General features: G+C 38.1%; 1 protein-coding gene and 1 non-coding gene across 2 annotated transcripts in view; one reads left to right on the top strand and one right to left on the bottom strand.

Moving 5' to 3' along the window:
- The first annotated feature begins 116 nt into the window (after positions 1-116).
- Positions 117-22,115, top strand: part of Garz (gartenzwerg) — a 40,238-nt gene continuing 18,239 nt past the window's right edge. The window contains exons 1-16 of the mRNA XM_064039150.1: positions 117-683; positions 4,551-4,669; positions 5,947-6,055; positions 8,557-8,730; positions 11,163-11,268; positions 11,632-11,855; positions 12,218-12,401; positions 13,047-13,215; positions 13,734-14,366; positions 14,651-14,801; positions 15,086-15,285; positions 15,746-15,954; positions 17,747-17,912; positions 18,272-18,503; positions 18,870-19,018; positions 21,912-22,038. Of these exons, the coding sequence (XP_063895220.1) occupies positions 383-683; positions 4,551-4,669; positions 5,947-6,055; positions 8,557-8,730; positions 11,163-11,268; positions 11,632-11,855; positions 12,218-12,401; positions 13,047-13,215; positions 13,734-14,366; positions 14,651-14,801; positions 15,086-15,285; positions 15,746-15,954; positions 17,747-17,912; positions 18,272-18,503; positions 18,870-19,018; positions 21,912-22,038 (3,253 nt within the window). The 5' untranslated portion in view covers positions 117-382. The remainder of the gene's footprint in view (positions 684-4,550; positions 4,670-5,946; positions 6,056-8,556; positions 8,731-11,162; positions 11,269-11,631; positions 11,856-12,217; positions 12,402-13,046; positions 13,216-13,733; positions 14,367-14,650; positions 14,802-15,085; positions 15,286-15,745; positions 15,955-17,746; positions 17,913-18,271; positions 18,504-18,869; positions 19,019-21,911; positions 22,039-22,115) is intronic.
- Positions 10,737-10,865, bottom strand: LOC126057014 (U11 spliceosomal RNA). Its single transcript, XR_007512390.2, has one exon. It is a non-coding gene; the product is annotated as a U11 spliceosomal RNA (small nuclear RNA).

Here is a 22,115-nt window from a genome sequence, read left to right as displayed (position 1 = left end):
ATTGTTGCAAAAAAACATCTCGTAATCGACTAATTTATTAGAGATCTATAGTTTCAAGCAGATAGATTAGTAAGTTTGAAAGAATAAAATCTCACCTCTAGTGTCTCAGTCTTGTACGCCATCTAGTGTCGAGTAGAAAAACTAAAATTCTGAAACGTCAACATGATCGTGATGGAATCTGCTAATCAAATTGTGAATTTTCATTGATTTTTGTTAAATTTACGTCGGAATTAACGAATATTATAATAAAATCTGGAATTTTGTAGTGTGACTTTACGTGCCATGTGATGGAAATATGTGGTTCGTTAGTAATTGCTCAAATAACATAAAGTGAAAGAAGTTGTTGATGGTGATCATTTTTTAAGTATTAAAAAATAGCAAAATGTCACTGCCCGGGAATGGAATCTTCGTGGTGCAGGGCGAGATGGCAATGCTCGTCACTGCCATGCGACGGAGTACCCGTTGGGGCTCACACTCCTTCCCCAACGAAGAGTATGATGTGTTGATGAGAACCTTCCAAGATCTTAAGACAATCTTGAACCAAGTGGATGATTTGAGGCTCCTGGACCCAGCTACGTACCTGAGCCCCTTCCTGGAAGTCATAAGAAGCAAGGAGACCACTGGTCCTGTCACTAGTTTAGCTCTTTCTGCAATACACAAGTTTCTATCATATGGTCTTATTGGTAAGTTGCTGTTGTAAATATTTCATTTTTTTTCATTGAGAAAGATCAATTAACATGGTTTTGATGGCTGTCTTGTAATTGGGATTCAGCGTAGAGTCGTTTAAACAGAAAACATCAAAACATGCTAACACTAAGAATTGGTACCCATCTGAACCAATGTTAAGGTAGTTGTGAAAAGTAGTTAGTTTTTTTAAAAGGCCCAAATGGTGTAATTCTTGGAAATTAAATAAGATTAAAGCATTTCTCAGAATAGTGAATTAAATAAAATACAAATAGATCCTTCTTAACACATGGTCACAGGTGTAAAAGTAAGTGCAAAGTTAGAACATATAAATTAGTGAAACCCTTACTTCTTGTCTGTCTGGCTTTCATGCCAAAAGTAATGAGCTTACTTGAATGATGCTGAGGATGATATTTAATTGTGTAAATATTTGAATATGCTGAATGGTATAAAATAATTTATTATCACTGTTATCAGCTGATTGACCACAATGACATACATTTATATGGTATCTCCATATTCTGCATACATATAGTAAACATGGTTGTTGCGTGAAAAGCTCGGATATATAATTTGAAAATAAAATAAAAATCTTATTTCTAGGAAGGAAATGTAACGCCGAAAACATACAACAGTTACATGCAAATGTTTCCCTTCACCTTTTTATCAGCTATTGGTGTCCAAGATATACTTAGAAAGTACATTATACAAACTTAGAAAAGTTGCATTGGTACTTGCCTGAACTGGAATCGAACCCACACCTTCATACTCGAGAGGTTGGCTCTTTACCCACTAGGCCATCTCAACTATTCATATACATTTTGACGGCTCCTAAGTGTACTGAGTCAACTAACAAAGGAGATCATTCAAGTCTCGAACAATTTGTACCCAAAAATGAAAGTGCCGGCCAAAAGAAAAAAATAGTAGATTCTTGTAGAGAATAATGCCCTGAAGATTTTTTACTATTACAAGAATCGTCTACAATTAACCCCCCGGCTGCTATTTGACTTTGAAAATACCAAAAAATCTCACAATGTTTGGAGCATTACATAACGGCCCCAAACTGGAGAAGGCAGCCGCTGCCTTCAAAGGACTCCTGCCCAACCTAGGAATCAAATGACTTGGGCTGTGGGGAAGTCAGACACTTACTGATTAAAACCCATCATGGAGAAACCAGGGTCGCGGTAATTCTTGCGAACAATCCCGCAGCCTCAATAGGCTTTGTCCCCGCTAAAAATATCGTACGATTCTTGTCGAGGATGTCCTGAAGATATTTTACTAATATAAGAAACATCTTCGGTTAACCCCCAGAGTGCTATTTGAGTTTAAAGTGTGAAAACCGTGAATAAAAAATCTATACTTGAATGTTACGGGAAATAACGTCCACAGTATTTTTTTAACTAATCGAACGTCTACGATATACCTCCTCCTCGTAGACGTTTGATTTGTTAAAAAAAAAACTGAGGACGTTATTTGCCGTAACATTCAAGTATAGATTTTTTATTCACGGTTCTACCTTTAAACTCTAACAGCAGCCTGGGGGTTAACCGAAGACGTTCCTTATAATAGTAAAAAATCTTCAGGGTATCCTCGACAAGAATCGTACGATATTTTTGCGGGGACAAGGCCTATCGGGGCTGCGGGATTGCTCGAAAGAATTATAATAATAAATAATGGCGTCCACGGCCAAATTCGGCCACGGCGCTGTTCTCATTTTAAGGAGTTCAGCCAGCTGCGCAGGACATATTATAGTGCACGAGCATTTGCGCAGACACAGGTGCACTCCCTATTCCTTCCCTCTCATAACCCGATGGGACGGTAATCCTACACGACCGGAGAGAGATCAGGCGCAGGATCGACATTTACGTGCTCTCCGATGCACGGGTGAATCAATCACCAACTTCCAGACTGGCTGGGGCTGCTTTGTAAAAGTTTAAGAAAACCCACAAAGTGATTTCCGCCCGACCCAGGAATCGAACCCGAGACCTCGAGCACAGCAGCCGCGCTTGCAACCACTAGACCAACGAGGCAGTCTAAAGAATCGAATGAGTCGAAAGAATTACCGCGGCTCTGGCTACCCCATGATGGGTTTTAGTCAGTAGGAGTCTGACTTCCCCACAGCGAGAGGGGAGTCATTTGATGACTTCCCAGGTTAGGTAGGAGTCCTTTGAAGGCAGCGGCTGCCTTCTCCAGTTTAGGGCCGTAATGCAATGTTCCAAACATTGTGGAATTTTTTGGTATTTTCAAAGTCAAATAGCAGCCGGGGGGTTAATTGTAGACGATTCTTGTAATAGTAAAAAATGTTCAGGGCATTATTCTCTACAAGAATATATTATTTTTTTACTCTGGCCGGCACTTTCAGTTTTGGGTACGAAATGGATGATCTCCTTTGCAAATTGCACTTTTTTGTGTATTAACACAAATAACAATATTGTAAATACACAAAAAAGAGCAATTCGCAAAATTTGTTAGTTGACTCAGTATACTTAGGAGCCGTCGATATACAGATATACCCACATATACCAGAGTCCTTAACCTACTTCAATCTTATCATGTTATGCATTTTGCCATAACATAATACTCATAGAAATTTGAATAACTCTCAAGTAGTGTTGTTAGTTATAGTTGAGATAAGATCAAGAAAAAACCTTGAATGGTTATGTTATCTATTATAAATACGCCACTAGCTGTTTCCTGAGGTTTTTCCCAAGTCCCCATTGTATATCTGGATAAAAAGTAGCTTATATCTATCATCATCTGCTTAGCCTTTTCCCAACTAAGTTGGGTCGGCTATCAGTCTAATCCCTTGCAACTGAGAACCAGTGTTTTATAAGGAGCGACTGCCTGTCCTCCTCAAGCCTCAACCTCCTCAAGCCAGTAACCCAAACCGTTGGTAAGACTGGTTGTCGAAATTTCAGTTATTCTGACTAACGGTCAAAGATGGTCATATGACAGCCGGGACCCACCAGTTTATCGTGCCTTCCGAAACACGGAAGAACTCTGGTCACCCATCCATGGACCACCCGCACCAAGCATTGTAATATCGATCGAAAAATAGCTTCAATATATTATAATGTACTCTATGAGTAGCTTCAATCTAATTGTTAATAATGTTGTGGGTACTTATGTATCTCTATGTATAAGAAGATTTATCCAAGTACCCACACATAAAAATATTGTGAATGATGATACCTATTCACTCCTGTGTGGCGGCCATTGCTTACACGTATTAATTACGAGTGGAACTTAATTACTGTCTTTTTAAACATAATAGTGGTAAAAAGGAATCAATTTAGACAAAATGGAATGTAGGGCAGTGAAGTTTAAAGAATTAGATTTTCGAACGGTAAAATGGGATACTCACATCAAAAGATTAACATTTTTCTCGAACCGAATGGCGTTGTGTTGGGCGCAAATACATGTGCTTGATACTCTTTGATCAAAGGTATTTGATATTCTTTTGAAGCTGATCACGCCAAAGAAAGCAGGTAACGTTTCATCCAATGTAATTGTGACTGGGTTAACTAAACATTATAGCTTAGGTTTAGGCTAGCGAAATATCACTGTCGTATCAATTCTATGCACGTGTTCAACAACCACGTGTTACAGAGTATCGGTGTGGATTGCATTTTTTCTGATTTAAGCCTAGTGAAAAGGAGTATAGAAGTGTAGTATGGGAAGAAGTTCCCCTGGGACGCGGTACACACAGCGAAAAACAGGCAGTTCTAATACAAAAAAGTCCTCTGATGCGTTTCCATAAATGTGTCATGGATTTTCATGCGGTTTTCATCAATTATAGCGTGATTTATGAGGACCATTAGTATTGTTATATTATTTTAACTATATAATATGTATTTTTACCCTAGATCCGACTCACCCCAGCGTGCCAGCGACAGTGGAGGACATAGCTGATGCTGTCACTCACGCGCGGTTCGTTGGCACCGACCACTCGTCAGATGGCGTTGTGCTCATGAAGATATTACAGGTATTTATGATTTTTAGTTACTTATTTTGTCTCGTGGTTTACTTAAATGTACGTCGTGCAAGCTATTAAGTTGTTCTGATCATCATCTGGCTAGCATTTTGGGGTTGGCTTCCTGTCTATCTGGATGCAGATGAATAACAGTGCGCATGGAGCGACTGCCTATCTGACCTCCTCAACCCATTTATAGACTTTTTGGCTTTCGACAACCTGTAATGACTGCCAAAAATGTTCAAATGACAGCCGGGCTACACCAATTCTACCTGCTTCGATAAAACTCGTGCATTTTCAGAATTTAAATTTTCATCTAGGTTTTTTTTTTTCTCGTTAAACTTCTGGATAAAAAATAATATTCATAGCATTGATTTATAACCGTACATTGTTATATTTAAGTCATCGGTCATTATGCGATTGCAATTGCTTGCTATTTACCTATGTACCAGACTTTTTGCGTTTAAGATGCGTTTCAGCTTTAACTTCTTAACCTCAGACTCACGAGGTATAGGCTGTAGAAAATATTATGAAAACTCATAGAACTTCCCGCCTTTTAAACCCTATTATTATTATTCTCAAATTGGTATGTTGGTTCTTAACAAAGGTCTCTGTAAATTCAATAAGCCTCCGGATGCACTGCAATATGCAATTACTATTGTGACGTGTGACTGCACCTATAGGTACATATCACGTTGATTCTTACAAGTGTTCGCGATTGCAGATAATCGGTTCCCACTCCCCTCTGTATTGAATTGATTGCATAATAACGAAGGATATGCACACACACATCTCATATCATTCATTCATATCCTACAGATTTTAAACGTTTTGGATAAAGACACAATTGACCTAAGAAACATCTCAAGTTGTCATCAAAATTGTACGTCGTACGAGTCTGTTGGGCCCAAACTACAACCAAACAAACTCCTTTGCCAAAGCCAAATTATTTGCAAATTGAGACTTCTAGAAATGTATATCATATTTTTATGATCGTGGAACCCATTTAAGACCGTCAATTATTTCTTGATCAAGAATGTTATCTTTATGTAAATGGAGAGGAAAATCTCAAACCCACTCTGCGATTGTAATTTAACACTGTATGTGGTTCAAAATTTTAACGTACCAATACCTATACCAAAAATCAAATCATCCATGATAGTGTACAAATTGCCATTTCAACACAAAAACAAAATATGCAACCATGGCGAAAGAACTTGTTCTTTTTGTACCCTTGTTGTATTTTATCTATCTTCTACATACAGATAATAAAACTGAATTTGTTTCAGGTACTCCGCACATTAATGCTGAGTCCTGAAGGCGCTATGTTGACGGACGAGAGCGTCTGCGAGATCATGCTCAGCTGCTTCCGCATTTGTTTCGAAACTAGACTCACAGGTAGGTGTAGTTATTATGAGAAAAATATAAGGTGAATCATTGGAAATCTGAAACTTTCAATTGGAAATCGCGAAACTGACAACATGAAAAGATCTGGTCTAAGGCCCAAACAGTCATACACAACTTAAACGTCAGTTTTCTTTAATAACTGTTAAAGAACTATGAATTTTTCTATTCAGTTTTTAATTTAAACAGTTGTTTTAAGAAAAGCTGACGTTTATGTTGTCCGTGAACTTGAGGCTTAGGTAGATGTAATGAAGCACTATTTTATCTTTATATGCTCGTTTTGTGTTGAAAATAGTTTGAACATTAGGTGTACTGTCTCATCCTCAGCTGGACGTATCCGACTTCTCAGCTTCGACCACGCAATGGGAACAATAACCTAGGCTACATATCTCGCTATTGTTTCCTAGATCTCAATTCTACGCACCGATTTGAATGTTTTGTCATTAATTCCATATCCTACTTCAACAGTGATGCTGAGTTTAGACGAAAACCATTTTATCCAAAGATATTCGTCATTTTTTTTAGTTTTTTCAGTTGCCGATTTACTTTTTAAACTCCCCTTGTGTAATACGGACCTTAGGATATGACGCACAGATCAAACGTATCATAGCAAAGATGTCAACAAGATTGGTGCACTGGTAATTGAGTACTGAGCGTGCGATAACAAGGGGACGAGTAAATTGTCGCGAGTCTGGCTGTCTGTGTGTTTGTGTGATGTATGTTTGTAAACAGAATGGCTATGAGAGATGATTTGTTAGGAGCAGTTTTTTGGCAAACTTTCAACATTGTAGCCAGGCGTGAACAATGTTTCGACTAGATTTAGAGGCATTAATTAGGCGTTTTTGGTGTCATATAAAATTGCTTTTATTTTGTTTAACTTATTCATTGTTTATTGATTCTGTAAATGGTTTTTATTTATTCAGGCGACAATTCAGTCGGAATGAAAGTTTTACTATATAATTTTCGTTCCTATTATCCCGCAACCAGAGTTGAGAGTATATTAATATAATAGGCAATTATTTTAAGACGAAGACAATGGTATTACGTTTCAATTTTGCTATTGTAAAATGACCGCTATTTTGAGAAAATCTCCTCAGAACAGTCGTGAGACTGGGAATGTTTAATTGTCATATCTCAATGTTTACTAATTACGGAATTTAATAGGTATGATTTCATCTTTTATTCCGTATCGTAGACAACAAAGGAAGTACGTAAAATTAAAATAGGAAAATCGATAAAGCACTTCATTATTATTGTATGAGACGAGTAACAGAGACCTTAAATCAAGATAGACAGAGAAAATGCATTTTCCGAACGCGCACAGGAGGGGGTAATTGCTCCGACCCCCAGATGGAAAGTTCTCGAACATTGAAGCTTCGTTAACGGCGCTGTCGTCGCCTGTACCAAGCCTGTTGCGCTCTCTATCTATCATCGTTGCATCCGGCTTGTTACCGCTCATAAATCAATATCCCAATGCAATATGTAGGCTACAGGTACAAGTACTAAGTACTTTTGGTACAGGGTGTGTCCAGACGGCCAATGACCTGAATATAGGGTGAGGGGATGGATTGCCTCAGTACTTTAGTGCTCCGAGAGCTTCCGTCGCGTGTGCTTTCGGACAGTCGCGTGCAGTTACAAAATTTTTGATTGATTTTGAACTGCTTCGATTCGAATTTTCGTATTTCGTTGCCGTTTTTTGGGATCTGGTAAGTAATTAGGATATATGGTCTTGTCTTTCAGATTTTTTGATTTTGGTAGGTAGTTGCTTCCTTTGTTATCGCTTTTGTCTTCGATTATTCGACATCGATTTTTTTCCGATTCTTTTGATCGTGGATTAATCGGTAGCTCAAAAAATCTCTAGTTATGGATTTGGGAGAATTTTATATAAATAGTTCATTTTTGTAATAGTTAAGAACTTAATTTTTTTTCGGCACTTTTTATGTTGGTATTCCGATTTTCCCACAAAACCTATTTTAGAGATAATATAGTTTAATAGTTTGGGTACGACTTTACAAACAGCTAAGTTCTTGAACTACAAATTGGTTAGTCCTTTGTCTGACTTTGTTACGTAATTGATTTTCATGTCCTTTGTGGTCCGCATTACATAAGTACTTATATAATAAAACTCAATTGTTAAGTACCAAGTGGGTTCGAAATTCGTACATGATCGAGATTTGAATATTTGTCCCCTAAAAATATGTAGGTACTTGTAAAGAAAAATAAAAAATTGGTACCTACCTCCATTTTGAGGCTGGCAACAGAGCAGGGACAGGGAAGTTGGGGGGGAGGGGTAGTACCGACGCAGCTGAATCGATCCCATCTACGGCTTCCGACAATCTTTTTCCCCGCCGCGCAGATTCATGCGCATCTATTATTATATTCCTGCATCGATATCCCCCGGCAGCCGGACCTCAGAACCGATCAGGGCGTCGATCGGGACAGACGTCACCTCGCGGTCTCTGGAGAATTTAAACAAAGAACATTCTCCATTCTAGAATTGCTTCGTCGGAACGCGGAGCAATGTCTTCGGGATATGACGCAGTTGATCTTCATGAGGCTGCCGCAGTTCCCGCCGGAAGATACCGCTTCTGCCAGTTTTTCTACTGTTGGCCTGTCACTTAAGAAGAGGGAGAAGACCAGCAAGAAGAAAAGCTTGACCAGTGTTAACAGTAAGTGATTTATTGTTAAATATTCAGGTTTTTCTTTATGACGTAATTTTATTGGGTTCGACTCCCATGAAGTCTTGGTCATTTATGTTATACTTATTATATTATTGTGTGTATAATAAAATTATCTAAAATCAGGTATCTATAAATGTACTCCACATTTTTACTCCCATTTTTCGAAACAAAGGGTGTTCGACGCGTCGACAAAATGGCGGCCGTCTTAGTTGCGGCAAACAAAATGGCGGCGACCTACACCCTATAACAAAGGACGGGGGAACAAAAGGAAACCTATGTAGGTTATTTTAGAACGTTCTCGAGGAAAACTTTTGAAGATTATATGTGAGCTGAAAAGGAAAATTTATTTATATAACATTTTCCTTCATTTGAAGTTATTGGAGATGGATAGTGAACAAAGAAATTTTCTTTGTTCAACTTTTAATTCAATTTTCGGGATATAAGATGTTTCTTTTATTTGATAATGCTAGCGATTCTGAATTCAATTCTTTTTGTATTTCAAAAAAAATATTTTATGGAGACAAAGAAAATTCATTTGGGCGTAGCCAGGACATGACATTCGGCCGCCATTTTGAATTTCGGAGGGGTGGGGAGGGAAAGGGTGCGGGGAGAGGCATGGGGGAGTTACTTCGCCCCGCACAGGAGCGGGGGAGAGGTAAGAGACGAGCGGGGTGCTGAGGCAACGCCCATACCTGAAAAGACCTATACTACATATCTGATATAGTTATGTATCCAGATCAATAGATCCAATTACAGTTGTGCATGCGTTATCAATATGCGCAGTGGACAATTGAATGTAATGGGGGTCGTTGACTCTTGCAATTTGATGGTGCATTGCGGACAAATGGCGTCGGACCTATGTTTAATTTGGAAGATGGATAGTTTCTAAATAGAACTTGTTGTAATATATTAATGTTCATTATTGTAAAATACAAACAAATACTTTAGATAGATCTGATAATTATGTCTATCACAAAATATTTTAATCTACTCAGAGGTGGAATTATATCACAAAAGACCTTACCCGACTCACAGAGAGAGATGCTGGGTTTATAATAATTTCCATTTGAAGAATTTTATTTTTAAACTGTTTCGGTATGCTTACACAAAAATCGACGTTCGGTTTTGATCTCGAAAAAAATAATGTGAAGAAACATAAGCTGATTCAAGTAATAGGTAGGCATCAAGGGAAGTAGTTCCATATACAGGGTTATTATTTTAAGCAGGTGTAAAAAAATCTGGTGGCTCAGAATCAATAACAGATCATATATACATCATCAGTAAATATTTTTATCCGCCCTAAAATCCGCAAAATATGGAGACTAACTATTCTTACGCGCGCCGAACTGCGCTCGCGCTGTAAGCGGGTTGTGCGTTGCTACTGTGACGATACAATCGGTTACAAAATAAACGTCTTTCGTTAACAATAACCATTTATTTGTACTAAAACAACAAATTAGAAATATCTATAAAACTTTGTTAACTGTAAGTAGTGGTGTGCAAAGTTGCTATGTGGCAATAACTAGTTATATGCTAAATTATATAAATTTTTATCACACTATTTTACTTGCTAGCATGCTATTTTATGCGTAGGTTCACTAGGTAGGTGCGAATAAAGCAAGCGCAGTGACTGTTTGCTGTAGTTGCTTTACAAGAAGTTAAGAATATTACATCGCGTTTATGAATTCTTATTTGCTGCGATTGCGATTCATCCATGATGCGAGTTGCGACGCGCGACGGACATAGACAGAACGCGTGTGATATTTTTATTAGCAAGTAGCAACAAGTGTGAGCCACGATATTATTTGCTATAAGATATATGTATAAAAAGCACTGTGCTATATTTTGCTATAAGATATATTATCCATCCACCACCACTAACTGTAAGTTGTCAAGAATGCGCACTGAATAAAATGCAATCTGTATATCTGTGGACATAATTATAACACACCACAGAACTAAGGAGTATATAGATTTTCAAAGTAATCTGGAGAGGAGGCGCCGGTACATGAGGGTAGCCAACTGCCTCTCCGTTACAAAAATGACGTGTTGGGTATGTCTTGATGGCCATACCCCGCGCACCTCGCGGCACGCGTGCCATCTAAGCGACAAACACCCTTTTTGCTCTCGAACAGTACTCGCGGACACTTGTACTGCGGCGTGTAACGAAACCATAGCGCGATTCAGAAAGTAACAACGCCATCTATCGAGGTGGCGTGTCAACTTTTTGTAGGCAACTTTTCTGAGGAGATTTTTTAAAATTATTTGGGCAATGGTGGAAATAAATGTTATATTTTTTGAATATTTTTTTATTTGCTTGTTTTTTTTTTCAACATTTTAATTTTAAAAAATATTGAGTGTTTTGAGATTTATTTTTGGGTTCTTAATAAAATGATATTTTTTAATTTTCATTGTTTCAGGTTCAAATTCATTGGAAAGAAAGTCGTCTATAAGCGAACAGCCGAGCACAACTACTACTGAGCTAGAATCTGAAAATGATGCCAGTAAAACTGACATCAGGCATAAGTAATATTTTTTTCTAATACATTCGTAAAACAAACAATATAACTTGATATCGATTTATGACACTTACGCGAATATTAGACATTAAAATAAAACTAATTTTACGGATTTTATCGCGGTTATAATTAACTTTATTTTCAACATTTTTATAAATAAAATACAATAAATGTACTTACTACAGAAATAAATACAAATACATTTATTTAAAAACAGAAACATGTTTATACTCGCTTAGTTTTTATCGGTCAGTCACTGTTTTCTCCATGTCAAACCAAGTCAAACTTTAGGACTGGTCAATTAGAAAATCAGCACCCTTATATTTTCTACTACCTGCTAGAATATTTACCACCATCTCACATTTCACAGTCAAGACAAACACCTAATCAACGAGGCAGAAATAACAATAGAACCGGTAGACTCCGTTAAGTCTCCCATTAAGAAACATGGACGCCACTCTTCAATGGACCTGGCTGCCAATGGAAATACATCCATTACTCAGCTGCTGGAGAAGTGTGTCAGTGCTGATGTAGCTGATGAGAAGGTGGAACCTGAGAAGAGTGAGGAGGTACAGGAGGAGGAAAAGAAGGAAGGTTGGTGATGAAGTACCATTTTAATCTGATCTTTTTGACGAACTTTTATATGGTGGTATTTATAAGGTTTATGGCCATAGGTAGATAACAAAAAGTTTAATGGGTGGTTTAAATTCTGATGGCTTTAGTTTATTGAAAATGCACTGGGTTAAATTCTCAGGTGAAGTAAAATTAGATTACCCATTTTGTCGCCAAAAAGAAACATTTTTCCGAGTGGTGCCAGTAAATAGGCTAGTATATGCCATGGTCTAGTAAAAGTTAAGTTAATAATTAATTATAGTTATAGGCTTATTTGTTTATCATTTAGACTGTATGTATATTTTTTCGGTATATGCTTTACATATCCCAAATTATTGTCGCAGAGGAAACAGCCCCAGAACCGGACGGCATCGAACACATAGAACCAGTAACAACTCCTGAAGCACCAGTCGAGGACAGTGGAGACAAGCCGGCAGAATACGTGAACCATCGGGGCATCAGGTTCACTCCTCAGGACGACGCCAACCTGCAGCCTTATGGCCTGGTCTGCGTCAGAGAGCTGTTCAGGTAAGACCCTCGTATTTTTGTGGATAGTCTATGACTCCTGAAGGTCGAGGACAGTGGAGACAAGCCAGTAGAATACGTGAATCATCGCGGCATCAGGTTCACTCCTCAGGACGACGCCAACCTGCAACCTTATGGCCTGGTCTGCGTCAGAGAGCTGTTCAGGTAAGACCCTCGTGTTTATGAGGATATAGATGCTTTGATTCCTGAAGCCATCGTTGAGGATAGTAGCGAATGGACGAAGAAAATATACGCAGAGATACCTCAATGCAGATAGGTCATTCGCCTTTTTCTGATCAAATACATACCACAGGCATGAAAAAAACGATCAGTCACGAGTGAACTAACGAAGCGTTCAGATTCTATGAGACATCTTTCAAGGATTTTTATTATAACAACAAATGAGTAGGTCCAAAGAAAGCGTATACGAGCGAAGATAGTAACGTTCTTCGTCCCCCGAAAACCCGCACTTTGGCGCGCTACTTTCTCAGGAATTTTTTGTTATGACACCACCGCTTTTCATTTTATTCTCCATTTTCAAGTCACTCGTATTTATCGATGCCACTAAGAATGCAATCTTTTAGTCAATTTTATTGACCATTCCTAGACTAAAGACTGCCAATCTACAAAATATACTTTTGTCCTCAGGTTTCTAATCTCCCTATGCAATCCACTGGACAGTCAGAACACATCAGGCATGGTACACCTAGGTCTATCCCTGGTGGGGACAGCTCTTGAAGTTTCTGCAGACCAGCTGGCACAGTACCCATCGCTGCTTTACCTGGTCAAAGACCCGTTGTGCAGGAATTTGTTGAGTGTAAGTATTTAGTGAATTAAGTTTTTGATTGGATCTTTTGTTGTCTGTATGAAATGACATTATATATATCAGCCACATCATACGAAAGATGCGCTTCTAACACTCACACACATTGACGTTTTTATGTCTTCTTCTTCTTTAATTTAAGTGCCCAGCTCTTGTCGGTGCAGCTCCTTCCATTTACGCCTATCTAGCGCCAACTCCTGAACTTCCTTATACGTCACAACATTCACCTTCTCTTTAATTTGCTTGATGTAGCTGTACCTTGGACGACCCCTTCCCCTCTTTCCTTCAACTTTCCCTTCCACGTTTTTATGTACAGAAGAATATTTGTAATTTTTCTTTTTCAGGACTTAATTAAAATGTTTAAAAATAAATATGTTGTTTTTTATTACCCCATACTTTTTGGACTATTAAAATGTATTAGCCTGTGTAGATGTTTTTTGTGAAATATACATCTTCAATTATCTCGTGTTGTCATAATAATCGTCACAAAAACGATGTCTGTTTGTCCACAGTTGCTGAGCACAGAAAGGATATCAATATTCGCTCTCGACCTACAAGTATCCTTCCTCCTATTCGAGGCTCTCCGCACACACCTCAAATTCCAAATGGAGGCATTTTACAAGAAAATCATAGAAATTATATCAGCTGACACTACTAAAGCCATTTACGAGCTCAAAGAGATTCACCATCTTGCTTTAGAAAGTCTTTCGCAAATGTTCAGGATACCTGGTCTTTGTGCAGAATTGTACCTTAACTATGACTGCGATATATACTGCATGAATGTTTTTGAAGAAATCACTAAATTGTTGTCCAAGAATGTGGTATCTTCTACCGCTTATAATATTCATTCTCTCTCTTTAGAAGCGTTAATGACCGTAGTAGAAGCCGTAGAGATGGGTTGTAATCAAAGTAAAGAGATTAAGCAAGAGATTGAGATACCCAATGGGGAAGAAGAGAAGGAGAAAGACGGGAGAGGTGGGCACGTGTCTCTAGAGTTGGGAGGTTTAGATGATGTCTCAGTAGTTAGCGATCATGTAACCCATGATATTAGTCAGTATTTCACATGTGGGAGGACGGGCAGGCATAAACCTTCAACCGATTTACCCACGGAAGCGGAGTTGGATAATATTAAGAATATGAAAAAGGTGAGTGGTTATACCAATCTAGCCAGATTTACTATCATGCTAGATTATTTTATATTTTGTTGAGACTGGCTGCAATTTTGGCAGAAATGCGGTATTTTTTTCGAAATCAACTCTTGCGCAGCCACATCAGAAAATACTCAAATATTGAGAGTATACTTACTTAATTTTTTTATCAAGAAAATATTATATATCAACAATATAATCTGATTAAATCCAGTAGAATTGGCAAAAAAACTTTTGGGGGAAACCAAAATCGTCATATTAATACTTATGCCTTATTTCAGTGGGTGACTCAAGGCACAGAGATGTTCAACCAGAAACCAGAGCGAGGCATAGAGTTTCTGCAGGAACATGGGGTATTAGCCACTCCATTGGATCCTCACGAAGTTGCTATGTTCTTGAGAGAAAACCCTGATCTAGATAAGAAAATGATTGGTAAGTTTTTAATCAGCATCGGGGCTATTTTACTTGACTGTAATTAGATAAATAATAATGTACGTGGTTGTCTTCAAAATGTGCTTGTATTTTTTGCGTTTATCAAAACTTTAGTTTTGATGCCGGAGAGTATACACTCAGCATAAAATATTTGTTTGACATGTCACATTGAGAGATTTAGAAAGATATTTTTTAATAATGTCTTCTGCTACGTCTGCTTCTGACACCTATCAAGTAAAATTACTCAAATATGACCAACTTCTCAACAAGGTGGTTTTTCCCAGGTGAATTCATATGCAAGCGCTCCTCCCGCGGCGAGGACGAAGACGGAGGCCCATCAGTCCTGGGCGCCTTCGCCGACAGTTTCGACTACGCAGGCCTGCGAATAGATCAGGCGCTCAGATTGTACCTGGAGACCTTCAGACTGCCGGGCGAAGCCCCACTTATCTTTCTCGTAATGGAACGATTCGCGGAGAGGTGGCATGTAAGTAGAAATGGAGATTAGTCAAATCAAATCAAAAGTAATTTATTTAAAGTAGGCTGAAAATTAGCACTTTTAGAACATCATAGTTACGTCGTCGTAGTTTTACAATATTAGGGGAAACCTTATACTGTAGGTTCATAATACAATGAAATTAACGATAGGATAATATAAGTTTAACAAATAAATAATTCTGATTTATTAAAAAGAATTATAATTTCTTAAAGTCAATTATTTGTCGGTGTAGCTAAGTTGATAAATATTTTCACCTTGATTATTCGATTTTGCGATATTCAAAATGTCAATTTTTTTGTCATAGGAAAGAGGAATTCATATAAAACCTTACTTTTCCTTCTACGTACATAATTAATGCAAAAAAGTCTTGACACTTTGTACAAAAACAAATAATATTTTATGTACAAAAACCACCTTATATTTACTCCAATAAAATTCAAATTCTTAGAGCACAAACGGAGAACCCTTCGCGAACACAGACGCGGCCTTCCGCCTAGCTTACGCCGTAATAATGTTGAACATGGACCAACACAACCACACGGCTAAGAAACTTAACGTGCCCATGACTGTGGAAGACTTTGTGAAGAATCTAAGAGGATGCAATGGCTCTGGAGACTTCGATCAGCCAATGCTGGAAGCTGTGTTCCATTCTATTAAGTAAGTACATTTGTTTCTGTTGATTTATAGTGTTTATATGCGATTTTTCTGTATTTTGTGAAGAGCAAGTATCAAGATTGTGTGTGCAATTTTTGATGTTTGTTTATAGCAATATAAACTAATGGTAAAGGGGTTTTTGAGGATATTTGGGCTTGTATTAAATACTGAAGTTGCCTTTCCTATCTGGTCAAATGTGGTTTATGTTACTTAGGCTGGGCTTGAGATTTAAGGGATAGCATGATGTTCACGTTTGTCTGTGTATATGTCTGCGTGTGGTTAGGATCTTAAGTTAAAAAATTACTTTATTACATTGACTGACGGTTGTATTTAGGTTGATAGGGCTCTGGTCAGGATGTTAAATATTGTCTTTCAGCGTATATTCACCGTGAAGTGGCTCCACGGTCCTCAGTGCCTATTCGCAAGCGCCGATGTTGCCGATGATGACGGCAGATATCGATTCCTCATCGGCAACATCGGAGCTTGCTGATAGGTGCCGATAATCATCAGTCATCATTAATCCAAAAAGAACTTAAGGATATTGTGAGTTGAAATAATTCAATGTGTCTTTAGAATCTATCACACTTTCTTTTTCTTGATGTTTTATGTGCATATAAGTTGTATGCCTTCTGTCTGTCTCTGCTTTGATCGGGTGTCTTCATTATTTTTTCTAACTGCTAGACTTTTCTTTGACTATTTGGAAGTGCATGTAAATGTTGTAGTTTCAATTGTTTTTTTTTTTTTATTGATTGATTGATACTTTTTGGGATCGAATATTCGGTTATTCGGGTATCTGGGTTGAGATTATCTGATAGGCAGTTGCTCGAAATAAAACACTGGTACTCAACTGTATCAGGTTAGAATGGAAGCGGACGCCAACGTAGTTGGGCTTGGGATTGATAGGAAAGTATTTGTCTGTGTGTATGTGTAAAATGACCTTATTACATTGACTAACGGTTGTGATCAGGTTGACAGGAATATTATGAGGCTCTGGTTAGGATGTTAAATTGTCTTTCAGCGTATATTCACCGTGAAGTGCCTCCACAGTCTTCAGTACCTATTCGCAAGCGCCGATGTTGCCGATGATGACGGCAGATATCGATTCCTCATCGGCAACATCGGAGCTTGCTGATAGGTGCCGATAATCATCAGTAAAGATTCCTTCGCCTTGAGGATATTGTGAGTTTAATGTTCGATGTCTCTTTAGAATCTACCGTCAGACTCCTTTTCTTGATGTTGTATATGCATATTAAGTCTTCTATCCCTTCTTTCTGACTGGCATCTTCCATACTTTTCTTTGCTTATTTGGAAGCGCATGTAAATGTAGTAGTGGTGTAGATCAACTGTTTTTTTTTTTATCGATTGATACTTTTTGGGATCGAGTTTCGGGTTTCTCGGGAAACTGGGTTGAGGGGGTCTGATAGGCAGGCGCTCCATTTAAAAACTGTTATTCAGCTGCATTGGGTTAGACTGGAAAACCCTAAAATTGTAGGAAAAAGGAGTTCTATTTCGATGTTGTTATGACCTTGATTCGGTTCCAACCAGACTTAAATGTTGAATGCATTCTTCTTTAGGCTTGCAAAAATCCTGGAATGTTTGTTGTGTGCCCATGTGATGCAACCTGCATGCGACCTGCTAGACTGACCTCATTTATCGCGTCACAACTGGCAATGTAAATGTTCAACGGATGTTATATTTATCGCAATTCTCCTACTGTGGAAGTTATTTCTACCGAAACTACTTGTATCTATTGGCCTTTTATTGGACTTGTTCTGACTGGCATTTCGTCCACCAGGAGCGAAGAGATGGTGATGCCGGCAGAGCGCACGGGCGCGGTGCGGGACGCGTACCTGTGGCGCGTGCTGCAGCGGCGCGGCGCGGGCGATGCCGCGCTGTACCGCGCCGTGCCCGCCACGCATGCGCACCACGCGCGGCTGTTCACTGTCGCGTGTCCGCCCACGGTGAGTGTACCAGTAGTGGCGAGTGACGCCCGCAGATGCCGGCCGGATCCAGCAAAAAATACGTTAAGTTCTCACCAAACTAAAAAACGGTTTCCATTTGAAACCATTTTTAGGGGCGCGAGGGCTATGGGCTACACGCCAAACTGCATAGAAATTATTTTAAGAGCTAGAGGGGCATGGGCCTGAAAATAAGTAGAGAACCGCCAACAGTACCGGACAGTTCCAGGGGTGAATAAATAGTGATACCAATGGAAATTAGTTCTTTTAAATAGCAAACTTCAAAATAGTTCTGCATTTTGAATGACGTAACATACTATGCTCAAGCGTAACCTGGCTTCAATTGTACAATCCTTCCACAGGTCACAGCACTTTCAGCGGCTTTCGAGCGCTCAACACCACCAACACCAGAAGAGATGGAAAGTAACCGCATACGCGACAGCGGGGCGCTTCTAGCGCTGAATGGCTTAGAGCGGTGCGCAGCGCTTATCGCTAGATTGCCACCGGACAATATCACTCTTGATACTTTGCTGTTGACTTTGTGCAAGTTTACTGGCTTGCTGTCGCCGCAGCATGCTAATTATATTGCTATTGGTAAGTAATGGTTATATAATGATTTTTTCGTAACTGTATTTTTGAGTAATTTTTATGGATCGTGTAGTTGAAATCATAACAAATTGAAATCTAAAATGAATAGTCTTGATACTTGAATTATCAAATTATGTATTTCAATATAAATCATGTTTTTAAAATCTGTTTTGCGCTCCTTTTAAACCATTTTAAACAATATTTTGCCATCCACTAATTGATTGATAGTTACAAACACCAATTTTGATCTTATTTTTTGTAATTTTTTGATTTTATGAGAACTATGCGAGTTACCGCAATTCTCTCTATCGATCATTTTCATAGAACATTATAACAGAATTGCTTCTATATCTCAAAATATTCTCTCCATAGGTGTATCACTAGGCCAATCCAGCAAGGCACAGTTAGCGCTACGCCGCGCATGCGCGGTAGCGGCCCGCCACGCTGACTGCATACGGGACGCGTGGCGACATCTATTGGAAATTGTGAAAACACTATACATTGGACGATTATTGCCGAAGGTAGGCTCCCAACTAACAATTTAACGTCGTTTAAAAGTTTAATAAACGTTATCTTAATGCCATCGATCGTAATACCTAAGTCGCACTTACGTTATAGCAACGTTTACTAAACGCGAAAATGGCCCCAGTTATATGACCAACATTGTCGTATATCGGACATACAAAAGTCACAAGCTGACTTCGTTAAGTCATTCAAAAGTCGTATAAACGTTATGGAATTACCACATTAGTTGTATTGTCGTCATAAGGGCGTTGTTAAATGATTAAAACGTTTTATTTGAGTCAAGGAACAACACCCGTAAAACTTATTCATTTTTCTTGATAGTGACACGGTGTTTGTGGTTTTGTAATAAAAAATTACAAGGAAATAAAAGGTGATGAGTGTTATTTAACTTATATTTATATATCTCGCTAATACATGTATCTGTCTCTCATGCTGTTTAGTTCGACTTGGTATTAAAGTTTTATGACACTATACCTATATGTATTTATTTCAGATTTTCATGCCCCCTCGCAATTTTGTGTTTTAATGATTATATTTTTATTAATAAAAATATTTTTATTTCTAAAAATGTAGGACATTGTTGCTTTTGTCACACACCTATCTCTTTACGACGTTTTAAAGACATAAAGTCGTATTAAGGTTATTTCAAGACCATGCAATACGCCATGACAGCTAGTTATCCAAGGATCCATTAAGGAAATCCCAATTTACTTTCCTTTTGAAAGTTCCACTACGTTTAAGTCTACTCCACATTTTTTTTGCTTCCATTTTTCGTAGTAAACTTAATCAAATATTCCGTAAATAGAGCGACCTAGCCGTTTTAAAGTCAAAAACTGACTTAAATGCGACTACAAGTTTGATTAAAGTCAGGGCATGACATTAAACGGACATCATGTAATATATATGTTATATTTGAGTATTAAATAAACAACCAAGTCATTTAAGAGTCTCCAATTGACCGCTGTAAAACAGGATAGTGATCGTTATATAAACGTCACTGTGAAAACGTTTATACAACTGCTACATTACATAGATGTCATATAAAGGTTTTCAAACACCTAATTTGGTCAGTTCAAAACGTTTAATAGACTATAACGTTAGTATGACTATTGCGTTGTCGTAAAAACGTTTTAGCTAAGACTGTAATATAACGTCGTTTAGTTTAGTCTTATCAACGTTGCTAAGACCAGCTTATTATGACATATTCGTCGCACTACTAATAAGTTAAATTAAAGACGTCTACAGGACCTAGTAGTCATCTCACTATCATTATAAGACTGCTATCCAACTTTATGTCGTATAAGTTAAGACTTATATGATGTTATTGTATGTATCAATACATAAAAACTGTTATATAGTTATCGGCACGGATATTGAGCCCTGACCTTCTCCTGCGCAGAAGTGATTTATTGGTTTATTGCCTTATGTGTACAGTGCGCAAAGCGTTCCCCACTCTTCCGCCGAGAGCTCAATATCCGTGCCGGTAACTATACCATACTATTTTTAAAAAGAGTAACCATGAAGTTTCTTGTTGCCCGTTCTTCCCTATATGAAGCTACTTTTGGAATGGGCAACTAGCATCAAACTTATTTATATTTTTTGACGTTCATAAATGCTTGTACAGGCCTTAATGAAATAAATGATTTGAATTTGTCTTTGAATAAGTTTGAGTTAAAAAAAAGAACAACCAACAGTCTTACCAACGGGTAGCCCGGGTTGAAAATGTCAGATCGGCAGTCGCTCCTTGTAAAACACTAGTACTCAGCTGCATCCGGTTGGACTGGAAGACGACCCCAACATAGTAGAGAAAAGACTCGGGAGATGAAGAGACAAGTTTGAATACCGGTGTAGGTTCGACTTTACTATGACAGATGTATCTATGATTCTACATAGGTCATAGTAAAATCAAACTTCTGCCGGGGAACACCGACAGCTTCAATTGAAGATTCCGTTTTCCGTAAATTGAAGATCCGCTATTAAAAAATTGTAGCACGAAAATGAAAACCCCTATGATAAAAAACCTTTTGTGATTATTATTAACGAAACAAGTTTTCTAAGTCAGTTTCAATGATGATGATGATGTCCTCCTAGCCGATTATCGGCTACGGCGGCTGCTGTCAACAAGGAGACCAGCCAATTGCGCAGGACATATTATTATAGTGCACAAGCATTTGCGCAGACACAGGTGCACTCACTATTCCCTTTGCATTGTATAGATTTACAGTTGTAACTTTCTTGCATTGTATAATTTTGTGAGCTTATTATTGTTATGTAATAGACTGTTTGTACTGTGACTGTATTACTTTTTAAAAAGAGTGTCTATGGAGTTTCTTGCCGGCTCTTCTCCATGAGACCAACTTTTTGGAACCTTGCAACTAATGTGACGTTTCATAGGTGCCTGCAAAGGCCTATGTGAAATAAAAAGATTTTGATTTTGATTCCTTCACTCTCATAGCCCGATGGGACGGTAATCCGCCACGAACGGAGAGAGATCAGGCGTAGGACCGACATTTTCAATACTTATGTTTCTATATTCATATCAGTTTCAATACTTATATTTTTACCACAAATTCGGTATTTGACAACGAGTCAAATTCAATACTTTTAATAAATTGTCAAAAACATCTACTTTCTATGTTATTTGTATGAAATTGTGAAATATGACGACAGATTTTTTTTTATATCAAGCTGTGTACTTATTTTCCTTGTAAAAAAATATGTATGTTGTAATATATGTGTGTAAATAATAATATATTTTTCTTTTAAAACGATAAGATAGTGTCATTATTTTAATATGCTTTGCCAAATGAATATAAAGTGCATTATTTTGAACCTAATCAAGTACCCAATTGCAAGTATGTGTTACTAAATCTAGTTTTATATTTACAGTGCCTCGTTGAAGCTGAAGACTATCTAGCCCCGAATGGTACCGTCTCCCTCATCAGAGAAGCAGCCAGAGGGTCGGAAGCTGGGCTACTGTCAAGTCTCTACTCTTATATCGCGCTTGGCGAGACAGGTAAGATTCAATTATTTTTAATTTAATTAATCTATAATATAAAAATGAATCGTTAAATGTGTTGGTAAGCGCATAAC

This window comes from Helicoverpa armigera, chromosome 18 (genome assembly GCF_030705265.1).
Source record: "Helicoverpa armigera isolate CAAS_96S chromosome 18, ASM3070526v1, whole genome shotgun sequence".
Taxonomy (NCBI): Eukaryota; Metazoa; Arthropoda; class Insecta; order Lepidoptera; family Noctuidae; genus Helicoverpa; species Helicoverpa armigera.
This window is presented reverse-complemented; position numbering and strand designations above follow the sequence as displayed.